This window comes from Anser cygnoides, chromosome 1 (genome assembly GCF_040182565.1).
Source record: "Anser cygnoides isolate HZ-2024a breed goose chromosome 1, Taihu_goose_T2T_genome, whole genome shotgun sequence".
Classification (NCBI taxonomy): domain Eukaryota; kingdom Metazoa; phylum Chordata; class Aves; order Anseriformes; family Anatidae; genus Anser; species Anser cygnoides.
In genome coordinates, this window is record NC_089873.1 from 74410606 (window position 1) to 74432619 (window position 22014).

At 39.0% G+C, this 22014-nt stretch overlaps 1 protein-coding gene across 6 annotated transcripts in view; it reads left to right on the plus strand.

Moving 5' to 3' along the window:
- PHF21B (PHD finger protein 21B) overlaps positions 1 to 22014 on the plus strand; it is a 171492-nt gene that overhangs the window by 141606 nt on the left and 7872 nt on the right. For 5 of the 6 annotated variants that reach the window (XM_067000086.1, XM_067000072.1, XM_067000075.1 and 2 more), the window contains 6 exons: positions 557 to 907; positions 3112 to 3234; positions 8581 to 8632; positions 13421 to 13497; positions 17492 to 17546; positions 21083 to 21105. In XM_067000086.1, coding sequence (XP_066856187.1) covers positions 557 to 907; positions 3112 to 3234; positions 8581 to 8632; positions 13421 to 13497; positions 17492 to 17546; positions 21083 to 21105 — 681 coding nt within the window. The remainder of the gene's footprint in view (positions 1 to 556; positions 908 to 3111; positions 3235 to 8580; positions 8633 to 13420; positions 13498 to 17491; positions 17547 to 21082; positions 21106 to 22014) is intronic. The other variant, XM_067000093.1, reaches the window with a different exon arrangement.

Below are 22014 nucleotides of genomic sequence, written 5' to 3' on the forward strand. Positions count from 1 at the left end.
CTTAAGAATATAAGGATCTTCATTCACTGATCCACCAGTACAAATGATGTGCATACACTTAATGTTCCTGTAAATGCTTTCCCACAACTCCCTTAATGATTCAATTCCCACTCCTTAATTCATAGCAGGAGAGGAGTGTTGTGTCCTTCAGAACAGGAAATTATTGCATCTGTGCTTTCCATTCTTTGCAAAAAGGCTTTGGCTTAAACATGCCTACTGAGAACTGAATGTGGCTTGAGTACCGTGTGTATGGATGTGTGCTAATAAAAGTGAGGAATTTACTTTTTTCTCCCTTCTTATTTAGCATTGCAATGAGTTAGGGACTACAAAATGACTCAGCTGAGGAGTGCTGGGAATACATCTACAAGTGAATGAATGGCTGTCTACTTCAAGTTGCTACACTACATTTTTCTAGGCGCTCCTGTGGTGTGGTTAATACAACTAGAGGCTCTACGGCTAGAGTGCACGTATGCAGTGTTTTTCCACTAGAGTTGGAATTATGGATTGGATTATGTCTAGTTGGATTATGCCTAATAACATCTAACCCTCTTCGCAGGTTAGGCCAAAGACCCTGATTCCAGACAGCCTCCCTATTTCCCCGTGCAGAGACCAACCATCCAAGCAGCCTCCTACCTTCCAAAAGGCTACTGTCGTCAGCATCAAAAACCCCAGCCCTGCCCTCCCCACTGCCAACAACACCGTCAGCCATGTACAGACACCTAACAGCCAGTCGCAAAGCGTCACCGAGCCTACCCCTCTCTCGTCACCACTGAGCAGTGCCGGTGTGGCGTACGCCATCATCTCCACCTCCCCCAACAATGCAACTCCTATCAGCACTAGCGCTACCGTCTCTGTGGTCAATGACAGCATCAAAGTGCAACCACTCCTCATCAGTGCCGACAGCAAGGTAGGTTCTGCTTCTTGCTGTGTTTCGGCTGCCAAACTCAGGAGTTATGGCACAGATGTGAGCAGAATGGTCACGGAATCACAGAAGGGCTGAGGCTGGAAGGACCCTCTGGAGGCCATCTGGCCCAGCCCTCTACTCCAGCAGGGCCACCCAGAGCAGGCTGCCCAGGACCACGTCCTGGTGGCTACTGAAGTTCTCCAAGGAGGAGACTCCACAATCTCTCTGGGCAACCTGTGCCAGTGCTTTGTCACCCACACAGCATGGAAGGGCTTCCTGATGTTAGGAGGGAGCCTCCTGTCTTCCAGTTTGGGCACCACTGAAAAGAGTCTGGCTCTGTCTTCTTTGCACTCTCCCTTCAGGTATTTACAGACATCAGTAAGATCCCCCCTGAGCCTCCTCTTCTCCAGGCTGAACAGTCTCAGCTCTCTCAGCCTCTTTTCATAGGACAGATGCTCCAGTCTCTTTATCATCTTGGTAGCCCTCTGTTGGACACTTTCCAGTATGTCCTTATCTCTCTTGTACTTGTGGTTCCTCTGGGAGTGCAAAGCCCTGACAGAGTGGTGCTTGTGGTTCCTTTTGAAGGAAATAATCAGAAAGCAGTGGAAAAATCCTTAAGGGGACACCTGGACGCCAGTAGACATTTGTCTGTGTACATGCCTTGATTTTAGATGGACCAAAATGCATCATTGTGTAGCCTGATGTTAATGGAACAATATGATCTTCTCTTTACTTAAACCATTTCTTACTAATAATATCCCTGAATTCTGTGCAGGCTCAAATTTCCTATGGACTCCCTCTTCAATTATACAGAGATATCAGTTATATTAACTGATCCCAGGGGAGTGTATCAAATAATCAGGCATTCCCTTCTTCTTTTCCATGGGCAAATGAAATGAGAGCTCGGGGTTTCAAAACTGATCAGCAGATCAGTAGGAAAAAATCAAGTGACAAATTTCTTTTTTCCACTTTGTGCGTCTTTTTAGCTTTGAAATATAAGAATTTTTCCACTCATGTACCAGAAACAGATTCAATAAAGTCTGCCAATGTACCCAGCGGACATTCATTGTAATTTACTGCTAGTTCCTGCTACCCCAGATTTTGTTGGCAGCACAGGTTCCCATACAGTGCTAAGAAAGAATACAGGATGTAGGATGGTTTGTGAGGTAAATAAAAGTAAGCATCTCTTCTACACTTTTCTAACATAATTTATTTTTCTTACTTTAACTGGCTACTGGTTAAAAAAAATTCCTTTTTATGCTCTTGAGTCTTTTAGAGTGACTGAGTTGAGATAAAGTATATAACAATTAAATAAATTTTTTGAAGGTTAGCAGTGAAATAGATGGAAGAGGCCCAGTGTTCAAATTCAGTGACCTTCATCAAGAAGGTGACCTTGGGAAGCTCTTCTGTACTCTTTTATGAAGCTTTGAGTATGGGTGTAAAGTCACGTATAGTTCCGTGGTTAGAAATTGTCTTTCATTCCTTTTAATTTAATAGCTTCTGAGGTAATGTTATCTGAAACATGTAAATCTTTACGTGGTAATTCAAATAGTAGCAGATGGACATACAAACACATGTTCATGCCTAAGAGATCTGTGTAGTAATTCCTATGGCTAAGGTTCTAACCAGAATTAATTTTAATTTAAAACATATATTTTATTTTGTTTATGCAAAACTGGATATCCACTGCTTATAACCCATAAATGCTGAGGACTGAACTCTGATCTGTCACATCAATATTCCTAAGGAGCATCTTCTTTCCAATCCACATGTACTTACTCTGTAATAACACTGGAATAACTGAGATGAGACTCTTATTTTGAATGTGTAGTAGTTCCATCTCTTCTATGTCTCTGTGAAATAAAATAAAAGGAAACAACTTAAAATCACTGGCAACATGAACACCAAAGTTAGGTCACTGAATCAGCTTCAGGAGCCCTCTAAATAGAAAGTGTCCTAATTTTCGGAGATGCTGATCAAATGGCTCCCTTAGGCTGCTGCTGGTTTATGATGCATCTATAAAAATTCATTTTCAGAATATTTAGAGGCCTAAGCTAGGTATCCAGTTTTTAATATTTTTGGCTTGTGACATATTTGTTGCCTATGTAGGTATCAACTAACACTACAATGAAGAATCACATTTTCAGGCAGAAAATTCTAGTTATATATAGTGAATTCTGTTCTTTTATTTGTATGTTGTCTTTTAGGTTATCATTATTCAGCCTCAAGTCCAAACCCAGACAGAAAGTAAAGTGGAGACAAAGAAACTTCCTGAAGAGTCAGCTCAGGGATCCCCTGCTACCAAAAAGAAAAAGGAGGAAAATCCAGAGGTGATTTTTTTTTAATTATTATTTTAATAAATGAGCTACAGTATGACCCCTAAGTTTTAGGGGTCATTACTAATTTTTTTCTGTGTGCATACATAATTACTGATTTTGTGCTTATGGTTCACTGCAAAAGGTGTGTTCTGCCCCTGTGAGTTGTTCTGACAAATTTGGTTTGCATCTTTCAAACCTCCCAGTGTCGTAAAATGTAAGAATTGTAGGCATCGTAATAATCCAGGCACCTTGCCTGAGTATAGCTGTATTTCTCGTGAAAGGTATATAAAAGCTGAAAATATTTTCTTTTATGCTATCGAATATGTAACACCGGATTTACAGGCTGTACATGAGGTTGAATTAACATTTCTTTTGTAAGATGGGCTTTTACATTTTCATCTTCTCTGTAATGAATCTTGCAGTCTCTAGATTGTGTGTAACAATATAGTTCCTTGCATTTGCTGTGTGCGTTATCCCACATTCCCACATGCACACAGATTCTTTCTAGTCTGAAACACATTAAAATGGTTCAAATTGAGGAAGAGAGTAGAAAGCAAGTAATAAGATTAAATCTCTTTCATGAACTATATTTACTATGTAAACTGAAAATACAAATCAGAAGACCTTGTAGAAATGGAATCTATGTTTAACAGGCATTTTGGTTTTGACTAGATGTATTCAAATTAGCTTGTAAATACTTCTGAGGCAATTTGAGAAATTGTACAAACTGCATTTACTTACAGTGCGGAAATGTTCATATAATGTGAAATCTTAACCTTATTATTCTAATAAGTTTAGAGCAAGAAAGCATCCTTGGCACTGTAAGTTTAAGAGAATTATCACAATATAAATTTTTAATGTTATGTGGGCAATGTCACTCCTATCGACATTTGAAGACAAAAGTTGGAACAGTGTTAGGGGATAAATATTGTGGCTTTTAACCTAGAATATCACAGGTTTATGCAAAAGCCCTGCAGAACTGTGCTTATGAAACCTCCAAGTTTAAAATCTGACCTTCGTGTGAATCTTCGTTACCACTGAATGATGGGACTGCATCTGTTTTCATTAAGGAACTATTTCCAAAAGATTATTTATTGTCCAGCACCTAGGGGGCAGAAAAGCTAGTAGATCCTGCTTAAAAAGAAAATGCTAGAAAAAAAAACCAATCCATTTTTCTTTGACCGTAATTTATTCCCCACAAAAGAATACTGAGCAAAAATCTTCCAGAGGAATGCAGAAAGAGACCGTGCAACTCAGGACAGATTATGGTATAGCATTCTTAAATTTAATGAGCTTTCCATTGAATTGCTAACTAGTATATCCTGGTGCCTCTGGCTCCTCTGACTGTCTTTTTTTGTAACCAAGAACATTGTTCCTACCATGTATACAGGATGTCTTGGCAAACACAATTTTCTGTGTAGGATGCTGAAGCTATGCCCTTAAGTGTGACTTTTCATAGATTTATTTCACAGCCATAAATATGTAAGTCTAGAGTTAATTTCTTTTGTTCTTTGAAAGTAAACTTTAGTTGATTATCATGTATTTATAGAATTAGTGTAATTAGAACTAACAGCATAATTAGTGTAAACATGTAATGACATAAATAGAACATGTAATTACAAAAAGAAATGGTTTAGTAAAAATCTTTGTTTTGCTTTGTGAAAAGACATAACACACATTTCTAAAAGCATTCATAGCTGTTTAACAGACGATTGAATTTAAGGCAAAGAGTAACAAAGATACCATGGTATTTTTTTTAAGAAAATAAGCAGTCTAGGCACTTCTTTCCACACCTTTATTTATCTTCAAAGCACAAAACTGAGGCAGGAACTTGAGTATGTCTCTACATAAATGTCAGTCATGACAGACTGGGATTTAACATATTAAATGTAAAATTCAAAATAAATAAACCAGAAGTAACCAGACCTAACAGTAGCCAGGAGTTCTGTCTGCAGTTTCTAAGCATATCTGAACAAACACAAAAGACTCAGAACCTGCTGGTTGTCTTTTGTTTCTGGCTTGGTTGTTCTTTTGGGAAGCCAGGAAGCTAGCTCTGGACGCAGCAGCCCTGAAATATGTATTCCTTTTGCATAAACCTAAGATTTCTTCTTCCCCAAGTATCCTTAGACTATAGCAAATCTCGCTGGGCCTGTATTTCACAGCCGTTAGTCCTGGATGAGTGGCTATGGAGTGGCTTTCCCAGAAGGGATGGAGGGAGTCAGTCAGCAAGGATGTCCAGGTCCAGTGGTCAGAGCCTTCTCCTGGGACATGAGCTGTGTGGGTTTTGTCATCCGGAGGCTGAGGAGTGACTGGGAGAATGGTGTCCTGTTCCCTTCACTAAGCCAGGTGCTGGTGAGGATGGAGGCCATTAACTGCCGAACTAAATTGCCGCCTGTCTAGTAATGGGGCCTCTCCCACCAGAATGATTTCTGCAAAGAAATTAAGGAATTACACAAGGGAGTGATCCCTCTGTGGAGCAAATGGCTGTTTTTGTTGTTTTTTGTTTGTTTTGGTTTGTTTGTTTGTTTTTGTTTTGGTTTTTTTTTGTTTGTTTTTGTCATTGGTATGCTTCTTAGTTTTTTTGTTTGTTTTGTTTTGTTTTACTTAAAAGTATCTGAGTTCAGCACAGAAGAAGCAGTTAGAATTGCACAAAACTTTTTGCATTTCGGTTTGTGTATTACTAAAATTTTACATTGCTGACAGCATTTTCCTGCACATTCTAACATTCTTTTACTTAAAATAAAAATGACTGCCAGAAATGCTGGTTATTTAGCTAACAGTGATTTTAATCCTACTTAAGAATTGACAAGAGAGACACATTGCTATTGTGGACTAAATGGTAGAGTTGAGCCTGCATTGAAAAGATGGAGAAATCAAAGAATCAGTTTTGTGGATTCCTACACAGAGCAGAAACAACACTGCATTGCCATTTCTCTGTGATGCTTGACAGTAAAGCTTTGCAGCGGAACTAGTATTTTGAGTGGAATCCAATGAGCTGCAAGAGTGTGAAATAACAAAACCCATGAAAACAAATATGCTGTTAATATAATGTGCTTGTTAAAATGAATACCGCTTCTATTGGGATTTTTAAAGAGGAACCATATTTCAAATATCTATAAAACCTAACCCTTCCTGTCTTTAATAGTGAGATAATTATCAAGTCCATTTATGAAAACTCTTCATAAGCAAGTATGCTGTCATTACATTTAATTAGATATGTATTCAAATAAATTTAGTATAAAGAGAGGAAATTTATCAAGCGTGCCAGTACTGAAATAATTTTAGTTTAGATGTCAGAAAATGTATGCTCCCTTTACAGTCTCATCTTTGGGTAATATAGGCAATCTGTGCTCCAATGGGAACATACAATCACACATTAACCATTCCAACTTTCTGATTTTATATCTAAATGTTACTATGACTTCTGCTCAGAGCACTGAGACATCCTGCCACAAAGTTACTTCTAGTGGGGGTGAAGTGAAGCTTGTAATTCTACTCAATTGACAAATTTTCTTCTCAGATCTACACAGTGGGTCTCTGATCAAATATTCATCTTTCCCTTCACGTGTGGAACCCCCACCATGCCTAGCTGGTGTTTTAGACATGTAAGGAGTGAGCATTAATGAAATCAAGGTCTGATGTGCAAATGTACATGTGCTTGTCATTACCACAGTTATGGAAGGCAGAAATATAGCATGAATGTTATCTAAATTGCAGTGATGAGATTCTACATGACCATTTTTTAATCTACAGGAAGAATTACACACTAGGAGATCATGGAATGACAATATTCCTATCTTATGACTTTGTTAGTTTACCTCTTTGATGTAGATATTTTCACAGATGTAAGAAGAATAAGGATATCGAATCCTGACCCTCTGATTTGTGAAGAACCCACCCCTTAGCTAGATCTTTTCGTCTATAAAATGAGGATGTGCTTACTTTCACAGTTTCACTATGTGGAAGTCAGAATTGCAAAGGAAATGGTACTTCCAATAACTTCGTAGTTGATTTTACAATGGGCTGAAATGAAAAGTTGAATCATCAGGTTTTTCATAAACAAGAAGTTCAAACTAATTTTGACTTGGAAGTGTTGAAATATGTTCTCCTGACACTTCTCTGATTGAAACAGAATGTTTTGACGATCTACCACTTAAACACTCAATTTTAGTTCAACCTAAATCTACACATTTTATTTTGGGTGAGTATGATAATTACATCTTTCAATGGTCTTTGGGTGCTTTATCACAGTTGGATTGTGAGTTTTGCTTGCTGGATTGCTAATAGCTTGGTTTTTCTAGCCAGATTGTCTCTTCTGTGGAATTGCACCTTGTGAAAATGCCACTTGGGTATCATGATCCAATGAGGTTGTTCAGCACAGCAGAGAGAGGAGGCCCCACAGTACCATAGATTTGACGCAAAACCAAGTAGTTTGGTTCAATTTGGGCTTCGAACTACGCAACAGAATTTCAGGTTTCCTTTTAAGTTAAAAAAAAAAAAGGAATTAAATCTTCAGCAAAACTTTCTCTTGCAGGAAATTTCATTGGCAAAAAAAATCCCAATGAAAAATCTCTGACAGAAAATGTAGAGTCTGCTCTAGTAATTGCCCTATAACTGCATAGGCATATTTCAAAGTTTTGTTAGTATGCAGATGTGGTTTGTGTGTACACAGTGTACCAAAAATTCTGAGTCATTTTTTAAATCACATTCCTCACTGTAAAATGAGTTCACTACTGTCAGTGGGAGATGTTTGTTAGCTTCCCCATTGAGGCAAGATAAGGGATCAGCAGACCCCTTCACAGTTCACGCATGTGATATTCTTTCTGTAACTTGGGACAAACAATTTCTAAATTATTCTTTTTTTTTTTTTTTTTGAAGGGGGGGAGATTTCAATATGCTTAAGGTGTCTTGTTAATTATTAACAGATATATAGCATTGAAAAGTTCAGTGAAAGAGTGTCGTATCTTCTCCATATAGCTTGCTTGTATCCAATAAAAACAGTGCCAGACAGTAATAATAATACACAATTACTTTTCTAAAGAGTGGAGTAACAAAGCAACTAGCAATATGAAATTGAATTGACTGGATTTTGGTCATGCATTATGTACAATTAATAATCATACATCATTGGCTTTATAAGTCTCTGAACTGTTAAAGTTTATATAGTCCTACAAGTAGGGCATGACTGACCAGGCATATCTGAAGCAAATCTTCAATTAGTTCTTCATATTGCTATGCATTCAAGTAATAGACATTTCTGAAAGACCTTATTGGGTTTATTCTGTCAATGCCAGATTATTTACTTCTACCAGAATTGTTGTAGTAGAAAATCTAATGTGTGTTTATTTCCTTCCATAGAAAATTGCCTTCATGGTCGCATTAGGACTGGTTACAACAGAACATTTGGAAGGTAAGATGCCATATGTTCTGCAGTTCAGGTTTTGAGTGAAATCTTTTCTCTCTGCTGCTCCACAGCCAAATGGAACTGCTTTAGAGTTCGCCACGTTCTTAGATACCTTGCTGACTCAAGAGTCCAAGTTATTTACAGCTTGATTTCTTTTTAATAAGGTTTCTTTTGCTTCTGTTCCTTGGTTTTAAGAGAGGCTGTGAATTCTAGAGAAAATAGCATCTTAATTATAAAGTCTCCGGAATATATGCAGCAGGTTTTCCGGTGTTTTCTTGCTTTTTTTTTCCTCTCTCTTTCCTCTTTAAATCTGTATTTTAGAAAAACATTTAATGTCCCAATGATTGAGAATTTGAAAGCAGTTTAGAGAAACTTTAAGCCATCGGCCTTTTTAATCCCTTAATGGTAATGGATTGAAATGGAAATTTAAAAGCTACAGCAATTTTAGGAGAAGATTTATAATCCAAAAAGTGCAAATGATGACTGGTTCTTGTTTTCTTTGTCTAAGGAAAATAGGACAACGTTTGAAATTATGCTGAAGTGCAAATTATGCTTACAACAGAGAGAACTTCATTTTGAATAATTCTTTGCCCTTTGATTTTATTAGAACTAATAAAGTGTTTGTGTGGATTTAATGCTTATGTTCAAAACATCAAGTACTACTCTATTCTGTTATACAGTAAGTGCAGAGATGCACATTTTGAACCTAACTGCTATAATACTAATCCTGCAGAATCAATTCTATCAGACAAATTCACTTTTTATATTCCTACTACCTTGAAATAAACAGCTCCCACCAAGAGCTATTTACTATGGAAAGGGTATTTCTTCATGAGTGTTGGTGATTGCAACTGCCAAAAATACCCTTATAGCTTTCACATGCTAACGGTTATTTTTTAGTGCTGTGTCATATTTACGGTTATCAGCCATTGCTGTTTATCAGGAAGGAGTGGTCATTACGCAGTTCAGTTTATTTTAGTACTTCTAATGTATTCCTCAGTTTTACATTTTTTTGAATTAAACAGTATCAGGATTGAGTCATTAAAAGCTTATTCACTCAGTATCATTAATCCACAGCATTACTGCATTTCTTCATTTTATTTGCTAATTTTGTGGTGAGGGACTGTGATACACTTCTCTATGGATTTCTCTATCAGTCCAGCAGCCTTTCCAGCTAACTTCCAGAGGAGGATCTTTCACCTTACTGGGAAAAGAGCTCTGTTCTGCAGGGCCCCTTCCACTGACGTTCTGCAGGATACAGATTGCACTAAAGATGAATTGTCATTACAGGCCTCATAGAATGACCATACAGAGTGTTACATTATACAGACATTATACAGACATCAGCTTATTGAAGCTTTGCCTCCAACATAAAGCTATCTTCAAGATTATTAATCTCTATCAAATGTATTGCCATTTAGTTTCTTTTTTTTTTTTTTCTGTTTTGGTTGTATTTTTAAAATTAGTAAACTAAATAATTCTGTGATGTAGTTTGTGGTTGTGACATAGTCTTTTTCTCTAGGCTGTAAGAATGTTTTTTATCATTGCCATTGTGTAAAAAAAATCTAGATTGAAAACAAAAGATTTAAAAGAAGTCTTTAGTTCATGTCTTTCTAGAAACAAACTTCTTAGCTAAAGAAAAAAAATCAAGTATTTCCATTTAGCTTATTGGAATGTTTTAATCAGTCAAACCAAATTACTTATTTTTACTTTTTTAAGCCCTGTTTGGAAAAAGGAAGAGAAAACATGCTCAATACTTTTTAGCAGAAGTGGCAAGTAACAAAGTCTACCAGTCTATGCCTCTGGTCTAGCTGGTTGTGATTATTTACAGATGCACTCCTGGGTGTACGTACTCCTTTTATCAGAAGCATGGATATTTTTTGTTCACAGTTTCCATAAACGAAGTGCTGACATTGTGCCCTCCCTCCCTGATGGCCGCATAAGGTGGAGTACATCTAGTGCTATTTTAGTTCATTTCTCCATCTCTTTTTCCATATATTTTCACTGCAATTGCTTTTCCCCCCAGCCAGATTTTATTTCTGCACCACAGTGATGCCTCTTCCAAAGCTGTATTCCAGGTCTCTACCACGTGTGTGAGTCAGGCTCCATCAAATATTTCTGTTGCCTTGGTGAGAGCATGTACCAAAGAAATTCTCTCTTAAACCTGGGACCCAAAAGGGCAGAGAGCTATAGATCCATCACAGGCTTCTCGTGAAGACAGTCAGCCCAGTTATGCACCCCAACATACAGAAAGCTCTGCTGTGTCAAATCCTTTGTTTCTTTTCCCAGACCAGTGGAAAGTCCCAATCTTGCATCCTTGTGACAACCTCTGAAAAGGAGTAAGTCTGTCTGGGCAGTCTGTCTGTCTCCAGCTTCTTCCCTGTGCTGCTGTGAGTGCTGAGATGCTGCAGCCCCTGGATGCACTGACCCTGTAGCTTGGGTTACTGCTACTGGCTGCAGAAACCACGGCTCCTGCTCATGCTGTTGAGACCAAAGTCAAAAGGCAGCGCAGCTCCACTTTCTCCATTTCTTTGCCAGCATCAAAGCACATGGGTTCTTCTTTTGTGACATCTCTGGCACTTCTGGCCTGGAGCACATTCCCCTTGTAAGAACTGACATGGAGAACAACAATCTTCCTTCCCATGGCTCTGTGGCAGGCTGTTGGATCCACATGTAGCACTCATCCGGCTGCAGAGGCCAGATTCCCTTCATAGGCTGCCAAAGGGTTTGGAAGCTCCAGGATGGCAATTTCTTCATAGCTAGAAGAGCACATCGTAGGGAATACTTCAGTGGTGGGGCAGAAGCCATTACCCATACAATGGCTTCCTGTTTGGAGGTTTCATGGCACCGAGGATGTTAACGACATGCTGGCAGTGGTCTCAGAGATGGGGTTTATTGCACATCTCAGTGCAGTCTCAGATCGCACGTTTCTTCATAGTGAGATGCTGCACAGCTCCAGGAGTTGCATGGAAGCATATGTCTGTCTTATGTCAGGCTGTGATTCAGACCTGCCTGTACTCTTTGAATTGCCCTAGGAGAGACACCCAAGTGTGAGAGGTGACATGTTCCCATGCCAGTGGGAAAACCCAGCCAGAATACACAAGTAGTTGCTCCTCTGTTTTTCTTGTCTATCCAGTTTCTGTCTGCTACATCCACCACTGCAAGAGTGGCGGCTTAGCCAATAGTCCTTTGTGAATGAGAAGTTTCAAATCAGTATCTGGGAACTCAGGGCTGTACAAAATCCATGCAGAGTGTTGGCCTTGTCCCTAAGGACACCGTGTTCAGGACGTGACCAGTGATACTCATATCACATACTGTGGCACATGGCCCTTTTTACTCTGTGGAGAAGTGATCAACATTTGGAAAGGGTGCCTGGAAGCCAAAACTGTGTGTCAGGAATCCAATTCCCATGTATTGTAAACATCCTGACAGCTGGACTGTATCTTTCTGTTGGATTGCAAATGGGAGATAGTGTTCAATATCCTTGAGACCGTTTTCTGGCCTGGAGGACCTTCTGGGATGGGCCTCACACATTGGCAAAAGATGCCAGACCTTCTACAGAACCAGATGGTGTCATGAGTTTCTGTTGGGTGTGCTCCTGGTCCTCTGATGGGCTGACAGGCTAGTGTTCCTGCCAGTTCCTCTCCTTCTGAGAAATTTACTCAGAGCGAAAAGAGTGGAGGTGTCACAACCATGGGAGGGGCATTTAGACTAAAAAGAGCTCTGTGGTTTATCACCGCAGAGTGTGAATGTTGCCATAAAATATTCACTTGGGGAGCAAGCATCAGCCCAGCTGCACACACTTCTTGTCATGGGATGGATGCTGGGTGGCTCTCCTTGCTAAAGCATGTCTGCTCTTACTTTATTATTGGAATAAAAAGTAGACTGTAAAATACATGCTTATAGTAATCTCACCATTCTGAACAGACATAAAGAGCTGGAAAAAGAAATTCCTTGTGATGGAAATGATATCCTAGCTCAGATAAAAGCAGCATTAAATCTGCAGATTTCAGTGGGCCAGGAATTCGCTCACTTTTTCTGTGTATCCAGAAGCTTGCACACGACTAGTTTTTGCTAAATGCAGTCCTGAGTAAGTGCCGTCTTCGATAAGTGTTGCCATTTAGTTGAAGGGAGTTCTTCTGTTTTTCCCCCTTTCCCAAACAGGACAGCAATTCAATGAGCTTATTTTTGCACTGCTCTTTCCAGTGGCATAGTTACATGTACAGCTCGCAAAAACACTTTGCAAGTTTAGGATCATGAAGTTGTGTTATTTTGGATGAATAAGTCATAGTGCCCTAGTTAGAGCTGAATCTACCCATCCCATTCTGACTGTTTTTTCTAGCCTCTGCAGAGAAAAAATAATATAAATGAAACTTAAGAGGATCTCTATACTTTCATCTGATATGGGTTTCAAGGCTTAACTGCTTTGTATGCTTCATTTTCGTTAATAGCAGACATTGATAGCATTTTGAAAGCTCTCTGTTGATGCTTGCTGAATGTGTGTCTGAAGGGATCATCATAAAAATCTTGTAGGGCAGCAGAATTCCACCATGGAGGAAGGGAAAAATAAAACATGCCTGTGTTGTGAGTCTTACAAGGAAAAGCTTATTAATGTCAAGCCTTGAACTGCAGCAAATATCAGTGCTGATGCAACCCAAATAACACTTTAGAAACTGAAACTGAACACAGAGCTCAAGGGGTTGAGGGCAAGAGCATCTTGATTAACAAGTTAGAGCTACATTTTTCCCTGATGAATGAGAAACACACAATTCATGCTTTTTTCCATGGTTACAGAAATCCAGAGCAAACGTCAGGAAAGGAAGAGAAGAAGCACAGCGAATCCAGCCTACAGTGGACTCTTGGAAACCGAGGTACTTGATCATTCACTTAGTGGATGAGGGAAATTGGATTCACGTAGTGGATGAGGGAAAGGCTGCGGATGTGGTCTACCTTGACTTCAGTAAGGCTTTGGACACCGTTTCCCACAACATTCTCCTCAAGAAACTGGCTGCTCGTGGCTTGGACTGGCGTACGCTTCGTTGGCTTAAAAACTGGCTGGATAGCCGGGCCCAAAGAGTTGTGGTGAATGGAGTCAAATCCAGTTGGAGGCCGGTCACTAGTGGAGTCCCTCAGGGCTCAGTACTGGGGCCAGTTCTCTTTAATATCTTTATCGATGATCTGGATGAGGGGATTGAGTGCACCCTCAGTAAGTTTGCAGATGACACCAAGTTAGGTGCGTGTGTCGATCTGCTCGAGGGTAGGAAGGCTCTGCGGGAGGATGGCTGGACCGATGGGCTGAGGCCAACTGTATGAAGTTCAACAAGGCCAAGTGCCAGGTCCTGCACCTGGGGCGCAACAACCCCAAGCAGAGCTACAGGCTGGGAGATGAGTGGTTGGAAAACTGCCTGGCAGAGAAGAACCTGGGAGTACTGGTTGATAGTCAGCTGAATATGAGCCAGCAGTGTGCTCAGGTGGCCAAGAAGGCCAACAGCATCCTGGCTTGTATCAGAAACAGCGTGGCCAGCAGGTCTAGGGAAGTGATTGTCCCCCTGTACTCAGCTCTGGTGAGGCCGCACCTCGAGTACTGTGTTCAGTTTTGGGCCCCTCGCTACAAGAAGGACATGAAGGTGCTCGAGCGAGTCCAGAGAAGGGCAACGAAGCTGGTGAGGCGTCTGGAGAACAAGTCTTACGAGGAGCAGCTGAGGGAGCTGGGATTGTTCAGCCTGGAGAAGAGGAGGCTCAGGGGCGACCTTATCACTCTCTATAGGTACCTTAAAGGAGGCTGTAGCGAGGTGGGGATTGGTCTATTCTCCCACGTGCCTGGTGACAGGACGAGGGGGAATGGGCTAAAGTTGTGCTAGGGGAGGTTTAGGTTGGATATTAGGAGGAACTTCTTTACTGAAAGGGTTGTTAGGCATTGGAATGGGCTGCCCAGGGAAGTGGTTGAGTCACCATCCCTGGAGGTCTTTAAGAGACGTTTATATGTTGGACTTAGTGATATGGTTTAGTGGAGGACTTGTTAGTGTTAGGTCAGAGGTTGGACTAGGTGATCTTGGAGGTCTCTTCCAATCTAGACGATTCTGTGATTCTGTGATCCTGTGATCATTCACTTTTTTTTTTTACCACAGTGCTATTTCATGTGAATAAAAGGTTTAAGTACTTCTTATTACAAAAGTATATATGAATGCAGAGCCATGCATTCAGTTGTAAAGATATATTGATGTGGAAAAGAAAAAAATATTATTTAATCTCAGTAGCTAAGCAACAGGTTTTCACCCCACAACATCACTTACTTCAAACTAGCATTCATGATAGTTTTAGTAAAGGCCAAAAAGACTAAATTAATGTGGGATCTAATTACTATTTTACCTATACACATGGTCCCATTAGGTCAGACCTGAAGAATAGAAGTGCTGCGTTGTCTTCAGACTTGCATGGCCATTCCTCTTTTCCTATGTGCCAAATAATAAACTGAGAACTTAGTTTATTTTTTTTTTTTATTAGATACATTCATAAAAGGAACATACTGGTTTAAGAATCAGTGTGCTGTGCGGAGGGTAAGAAAGCCTGCATAATAAGTAAAATAATGTGTAATTAAAAATAAAATGGATCTGGATGATCTCTATCATCTGTTATGTGTACGCTGTTACGTTTATGGCAATAGCAAAATTTGGGCCTACAAAATATTGCATTGCAAACCTGGTATAAAGTCAGCATGTAAATAGACTTAACTTGTTCTAAAAATGTGGTTTTATTATGTTTCTATTTATTTAGCATGTTAAATTTCCATCTTCAACATTGTACCGCAGTTTGGGGTTACTATTTGAACTTCCTGCAGAAATTAAACTGATTTGCAGCCAGCTTTCCATTTAAGCAAGATTCCTCCATGTTCTGGTTCTTTAAGCCTAAATAAAGTAAGTTTTCTTTACACAGGTATCAGTGATGAAATTTTGGCATAACAAAATTTTTGCAAATGTCTGTGTTTGTTAGCAGACAGCGGACAGATGAGGCTAAGAAGAAAGCTATCAGTGCAGTCAAGCTGCTTGTTAACTTTTTTTTGGAAATATTATGATTTTTATGCTCCCTCTCTGGGCACTTGAATTCTTCAGGACTCAGTTTTTCTCCAGCAACCTCTTCAGAGCAAATACTTATGTTCATATATCCAGTGTTTAACACAGTAGGAACCTTAGGCTTGCTACCATTACATTTGCAGTGTCTTCTCATAGGCCTTTCTGTCCTGATGAGTTTATTAAAATAACTTACAATCGAGTTTTGTGACTGTAGTCTAATCAACATTCATGAGAAACTCAGTTGTCTTGGAGCAGCCATGGAGGGGGTGACGGAGGAGGTCTGCTGCACCCCTAGTTCATACTCCTTATTATATCTATTCTCAAAAGCATATCATGAAGTGAAGGATGGCATGGAGAAAGAAATGTCTGTAAAAGAGTCCTATGACTGATAAGCTGTGTCCTCGTTAGGAGCTGTCATTAAGTACTGACCATGGGGAATGCCGTTCAAGTAAAATGGAGGCAGATGTTTTTTCACTGATCAATTAGCTGCTCAGATTGATTTGCTAATCAGTGAGTTGAGGTATTTTGTGGCATTTCAGGCATTCTGGTGCAGTTTAGTTTACGGTTAGTCTACAGAATGATCTTTAATTCATGATTGTTTAAATTGAAATTGCATATAAATTAGACTTTTTATTTGCCAATGCCCCTCAAAACTGCAGGAGCTCAGCATCCGTAGTGTTAATGTTAACTTCTTTGATTACAAAAATGTGATCACAGTCTTATGTCTTCAATTGAATGTTGTGCTTTTCATTTGCAAAGCTTTTTCTTTTTCTGAAAATGTTTCTGAGATACCATTCTATTTTCCCACTCTTGGTAGCTTCTTTGTTGTTGTCCTTCAGCATAGGAAAGGGTTAAGTTTCAAACTGGATATTTTTTGAAGAAACATCGATTCAAAATTCCTTAAAAAACTGCCATGCATCCGTTTATAAAAGAAGAGTTTACTCATCACAGAATAAATTATTTATTAGCAAAAAAAAACTACTTTTCCTCTAAGCATAGACTTAACATCTAATGGAGGAAAATGGTACTGTTTCCAGTCCTGCTGTAGGAGGATGGCTTAGAGGACCTATTAAGGGTTATGTAGACTGTTAATGAAGCCCAGGTAGCTATTGACCAACAGCTTTTACCATCTTCTAAGCTGCTGATGGACTGCATTACAGTTCGTTAAACATCTCAGTCAGGTTTACAGTGGACTGTGTTTGCAAGTTTGAAGGTCTTTAATAACCACAGCAGATTGAAATGACTGCAAGCTTCTAGAGGTCATATACATTAACTTCTGAAAGAGAAATACTTCACTTGGGTTCTAATGCATAGCTTACAAATGAAGTATGTTTCTACTAACTGTGGGCAAGTGTCACAGAGGATAGTGATGTTTTTCTGCAGGTGGGAAGTCCATCTCCATTTCTATATATGCAAATAAAGATGTCATCTCACAGAAACAATTTATTATGCAGTTTTTCCTTTATGGATGTTATCTGCTAGGTTTGGAGTTACTGTTTCAGTTGCCTAGAACATATACTGAAATTCAGTCAATAATGTGCAATTTGCATTTCTCGCTTGTTAATAAAATCTAATGCATGTAAAACTGCTCTGTGAAGAACTTGTTAGAAAGGTAAATAATGCAACTGTTTATATAGCTATCTTAGGGGTTAGCAATGAATAATCTAAGTCACTGAACTGGCTTCTGGATACTTGGTTATGTATAAAGGAAACTCATAGAAAGTATAGCCATATGGAACAGTAAGAGACAACTAGAGCAGCTTTCAGTGATGCTATGGTTTCTTTTTCCTTGCAGCGGAAACGCCTTGCATCAAATTATTTGAATAATCCCTTGTTCCTTTCAACAAGAGGTAAGCATATTTTTAAGTGAATATACTACTGCTCTGATGACACATTAAATATTTATTAGCAGGATTTCATAGGAATTACTACTAGGATACCATAGGGCATTGCTCTGTGTAAGGTTCCTGCGCTTTTTAGCGTGGAGTGAAAATAGATGGTTTTCTTGCAAAAATGGATAAAGGATAAAGCTAAAGGTCAGGGCTGTATAGAAACTGATCCAAAGACTCTGCAATCAATGGCAAATCTGATCTCTAGTATTGTAAGCACCATGAAGTTAGAGGACTGATTCAAGAAGAGAGTATTGCCAACTCCAACTGCTTAAAAGCATGTGTTGAAAAATTGGGATCTAAAAAAAAAAAATTATATTCTGGACTTTTCATTTGCCTCTTCTTGTCAACTTTAAGAAGCTGTTCTCCATCCTCAAGGGCTAGAAATATACCATATCTTTAGCTTTAAAAACAACTGCTGAAAACCACAGTTTTTCTCAGTCCAAGAGGTGGAGACATAAAACTGGATTTGATGGCCTTGTAGATGCCTTCCAACCTTGTATTTATAAGAACTTCAGAAAATGAAAATTTCTTGGTAAAAGCATTGAGAATGAACAACTCGGAGGAGCCATTTGTTGAAGATTATGAATAGCTCATGAGAAGAGCTCATTCATGGAAAAATGTGCAACATATAGAGAAGGCAAAGCGTTGAGAGGTGGGAGATGAAACAAGGACAACACTGAGTACAGTTTAATTCTTTAGATGAGGCCCATGTAGGAATTTAAGAGATAAGGCAAGAAACTTTAGTTGCATTACAGAAGAGGAGAAAAAGAAAATAGAGAAGTGTGATTATATCCTTGCCCTTGTGCTGCCTTCTTAACTTGGGCTCTGTTGTTGTGCATTAGAGGTAAGGGAAGGCAGGCTTTTTTCTGATCCAAATATTATTTCCATTTTAGGAGTATTTACAGGAATAATTTCAATTAAGTCTTGAAGTTTTGACAGTTTTTCAGTGGTTGTTTGGTATGCCTGTCAAGTGTCATGTTTAGTGCTTGAGTCACCTTTCTGGCCTTGCCTTGAATTCCTGCACCACAGGATCACCATCTTAAATGCGACGATGCTTCTCTACTTTCAAAACTTCATGTGCTAGATGCAGACAATTGGCGTACTTACTGTATGCCTCTAGTGCATGAGGTGTCAGAGGACAGGAGAGGTTATTATACGGTAAACAGCTATGATGACATGCCTCTTAGCAGGAGCCCATCCTCATGTGAGCTCCAGTTGAAAGAATGTTACTCCCAGCTCAGTTTTAGCCTGAAAATTAAACTTATAATTTTTATTTGTCTTATCATACCACTTGTTTTTCCCTGGTAAACATATATCTGGAGGGAATGGCAATGTTTGCAAGCCATGCTGCCAGCCCCTTCATAGATTTCTTTTAAGTTAGGATTTGACGTCTCTGACCTTCTTTCCTCCACATGTTTCCCATTTGATTTGCAAGGAAGGAGGCAGGGGACAGAGTTCCAGCAATGTGCCTGTCACGGAGCTGCTTGGAAGCCACGGCGCTCTCTCCTTAATTGTTAATTCCTATTTGGTTCCTGTATCTTTGGTTTGTCCAGCTTCCAGAATCTGTGCTGGGGTTCTGCAGATTCTGTCAATTTTACACTGAACTTCCTGAGAGCAGACCCTCCCACCTCTGGAGGTTGTAATTACTTACATGCTCTGGGCACTGTTGTGCACAATGTGATGTAAGCTCTGACCGAAGGCAGATGCAGTCCCAGACAGCTTGAAATAGCAGAGGTGTAGCTGTCTGCCTTTAGAGCATAGCTGACTGCCCCTTCTGCTATAAAACACTCCTTAAAAAAATCCATCTTCGGTTTAATTTTAACTAGAAAGCATAGTTTGACATAGTTTTAAATGTCTAGAACTTCACAACAAAACTGAGCTGAAAAGAGAAATAAACAAACTAAAAAAAGCTCTATGAAGTACAGGAAACAACTGTCATTTCCAGAAATACAGAAGAGAACATTTCTTGTAAATTTTCAGCAAAATGTCAGTTAATCAGGATTCATTTATCTGAAAATGTCTTACCTGAAATGAGGTCACATCCCCTGACATACATCATTTGTAGAAAAGACTCTTCAATTATCAAGCCTCTGTTTATCTGAATAACATTTATGCCCCCTGAGTAATCGTGGTGTCATATACCCATGGATCTCTGTGTGTGTATTTGTGTATATGTAGTGACATCTGCAGATAAGTCTGTGGTTATTTATGGAACTGAATGCCAAAGGAAGCTACAATTGTTGGAAAAGGCAGACAAATCTATGGAAGAAAAATCTATCTAAGTCTGTTAAATGTAAAGATGAAGATGCAAACTCCAGGTTAGGGAAACCCATAAACTACAGACTGCTAGCATTTGGGAAGATGCTTCTGGAGTATAAAAATTTATGCTGTGCTTGCCCAGTTCTTGCACTTTGCCTGAGCAGCAGAGTTAGATGCTCTTAGCAAAGGACCTTGGGTCTTTGGTCCAACTTAGGTGAAGCTGTTCCTTTGTTCTTATGTTCCTCTTTTTACATGTGTGTGACCATGGTGTCTCTGTGTCTGCATCTTCTATGTGTGCAACTCACAGGTTGCTCAGTATATGTGGGCTCACACTGGGACAGCTGTATTCCCAGTTGTGATCAGGGAGGGAACCGAAGGAGCTAAGGACAGAAATACGAGTATATTTGTCACCACTCCAATCCAAAGAAAGGCCTCTCCATCAGCTGTTTGTCACTGGAACAGCATGTACCAGTCTCTTATGAGTCAGCAGCAAAAAATCACAAGCTACTGTGCAGTTTCCATAAAGCTGTTAAAATTTTCTCAGTTTTTATTTTTGGATCAAAGTGGGATCAATGTCACAAATATTTTTATGAAAGGCTTGGCCTGTTTTCCAGAGAGCTCTGATGCTTCTTGTTCCTATCAGGCTGTGAATGCAATCACCAGAGCTCAGTTCATCAGAAGGTCAGAAAACAGCAGCATTTTGGGTGGGAGAAGCTTGATGATAAAGAGCTGATGATAACGCAGAACTCTCTCCCACAAGTAGCTGAACACTTCAGTCATGAATCAGCTGAACATTTAAACGCATTTAACAGTAAGTCAGTGGCACCACTTTTGTACTCCAAGTTAAGCACCTGCTTAAGTGCCTTGCTGGTTCAGGGCCAGACTGTTCAACACCCAGCAGCCTAAAGTCCTTAAGAAAGACTTTCAGACCAGTGACATGCAGAGAAGAGCTCCGCAGGAAACTTTTTGAAAACTGAAAATAGTATCTGTGCTTCTCGTATTACCAGACCTTTGGGTGCTGGATTCCTGCAATGTAAATTTTAAAATCTCAATTTGAAAAATACTTGCTGCTGCTCATTCTCCTATTTGTAATTGCATTCTTTTCTGCCTGCGTTAATTTTGACAATGTCCCACATCACAGCTTGACTAAAAGCACTCCCATAGCTGAGAACTAGCATTCATTGCAGTGATGTATTTCCCACTAATCTGTTCTCTACCCTTCTTTCACATGCTAGCAAATGAGGATCAATTCTGGAAGGTATGTGTAGCAAAATTTGTGTATTTACCGGTGTCTTTTATCATCACTGTGTAGTTCAGAACTTTCTTCTGATTATTGTAGAATTATTTTTTGATTATTTTTTGATTAATTTTGATTTTTTGATTAATTTTGATTAATTTGATTAATTTTTGATTATTGATTATCTATACCACAGAATTGCAGTATTCTCTTTGCCTTTCATACTACTTTTGTGAAATATTTCTCATTTATGTAAATCTTTGCACCTCAGAGTTACAATTTCAGAGGCAGAATCTCAAGGGCTTGCGTGTACATAGCTTGAGTTTAATCCCTTTGTAGAATCCCCTAATTGAGAAAGTGCTATTCCAGATTTGTGTTTTTTAATGAATATTTTAAGAAAAATTAATTACCATTATAGGTTATATATATTAAATCTCTTTACTTTGAGTTTAAAAATTTAGAGTAGATAATTTTTAAACAGTAATATTTGGAGAGTTGGGTTTTTTGTTTGTTGGTTTGGTTTGTTTTTTGACAAGACTGATTTCGAATTCAAGATGTAAGCCTGACTAAAATTATCATGAAACATTATAATTAGTATCCCTAAAAGTGAAAATATACGTTTGGAATTAACAAAGATACAACATTATTATTCTCCTTGCTGGAAAAATATTAGGAAAATTTAGATTTTCTTTATAATGATTCACAAAACCATGAGAGTTTCAAAATCAGTCTCTATTAAAATGCACTTAATTATACAAAGAGTAATTAACATTGCCACCAGATTAGCATAGCTATTTACTACATGACATTGTAACTTTGTTGATGAGTCTTAGTTCATGTTATATATTGCTTCAGACAAAGTATTAATCAGTCTTGTTGGAGATAGTTCGTCAGAGTCTGAACAGAAAACAATTAGCAAAAGGGAGAACA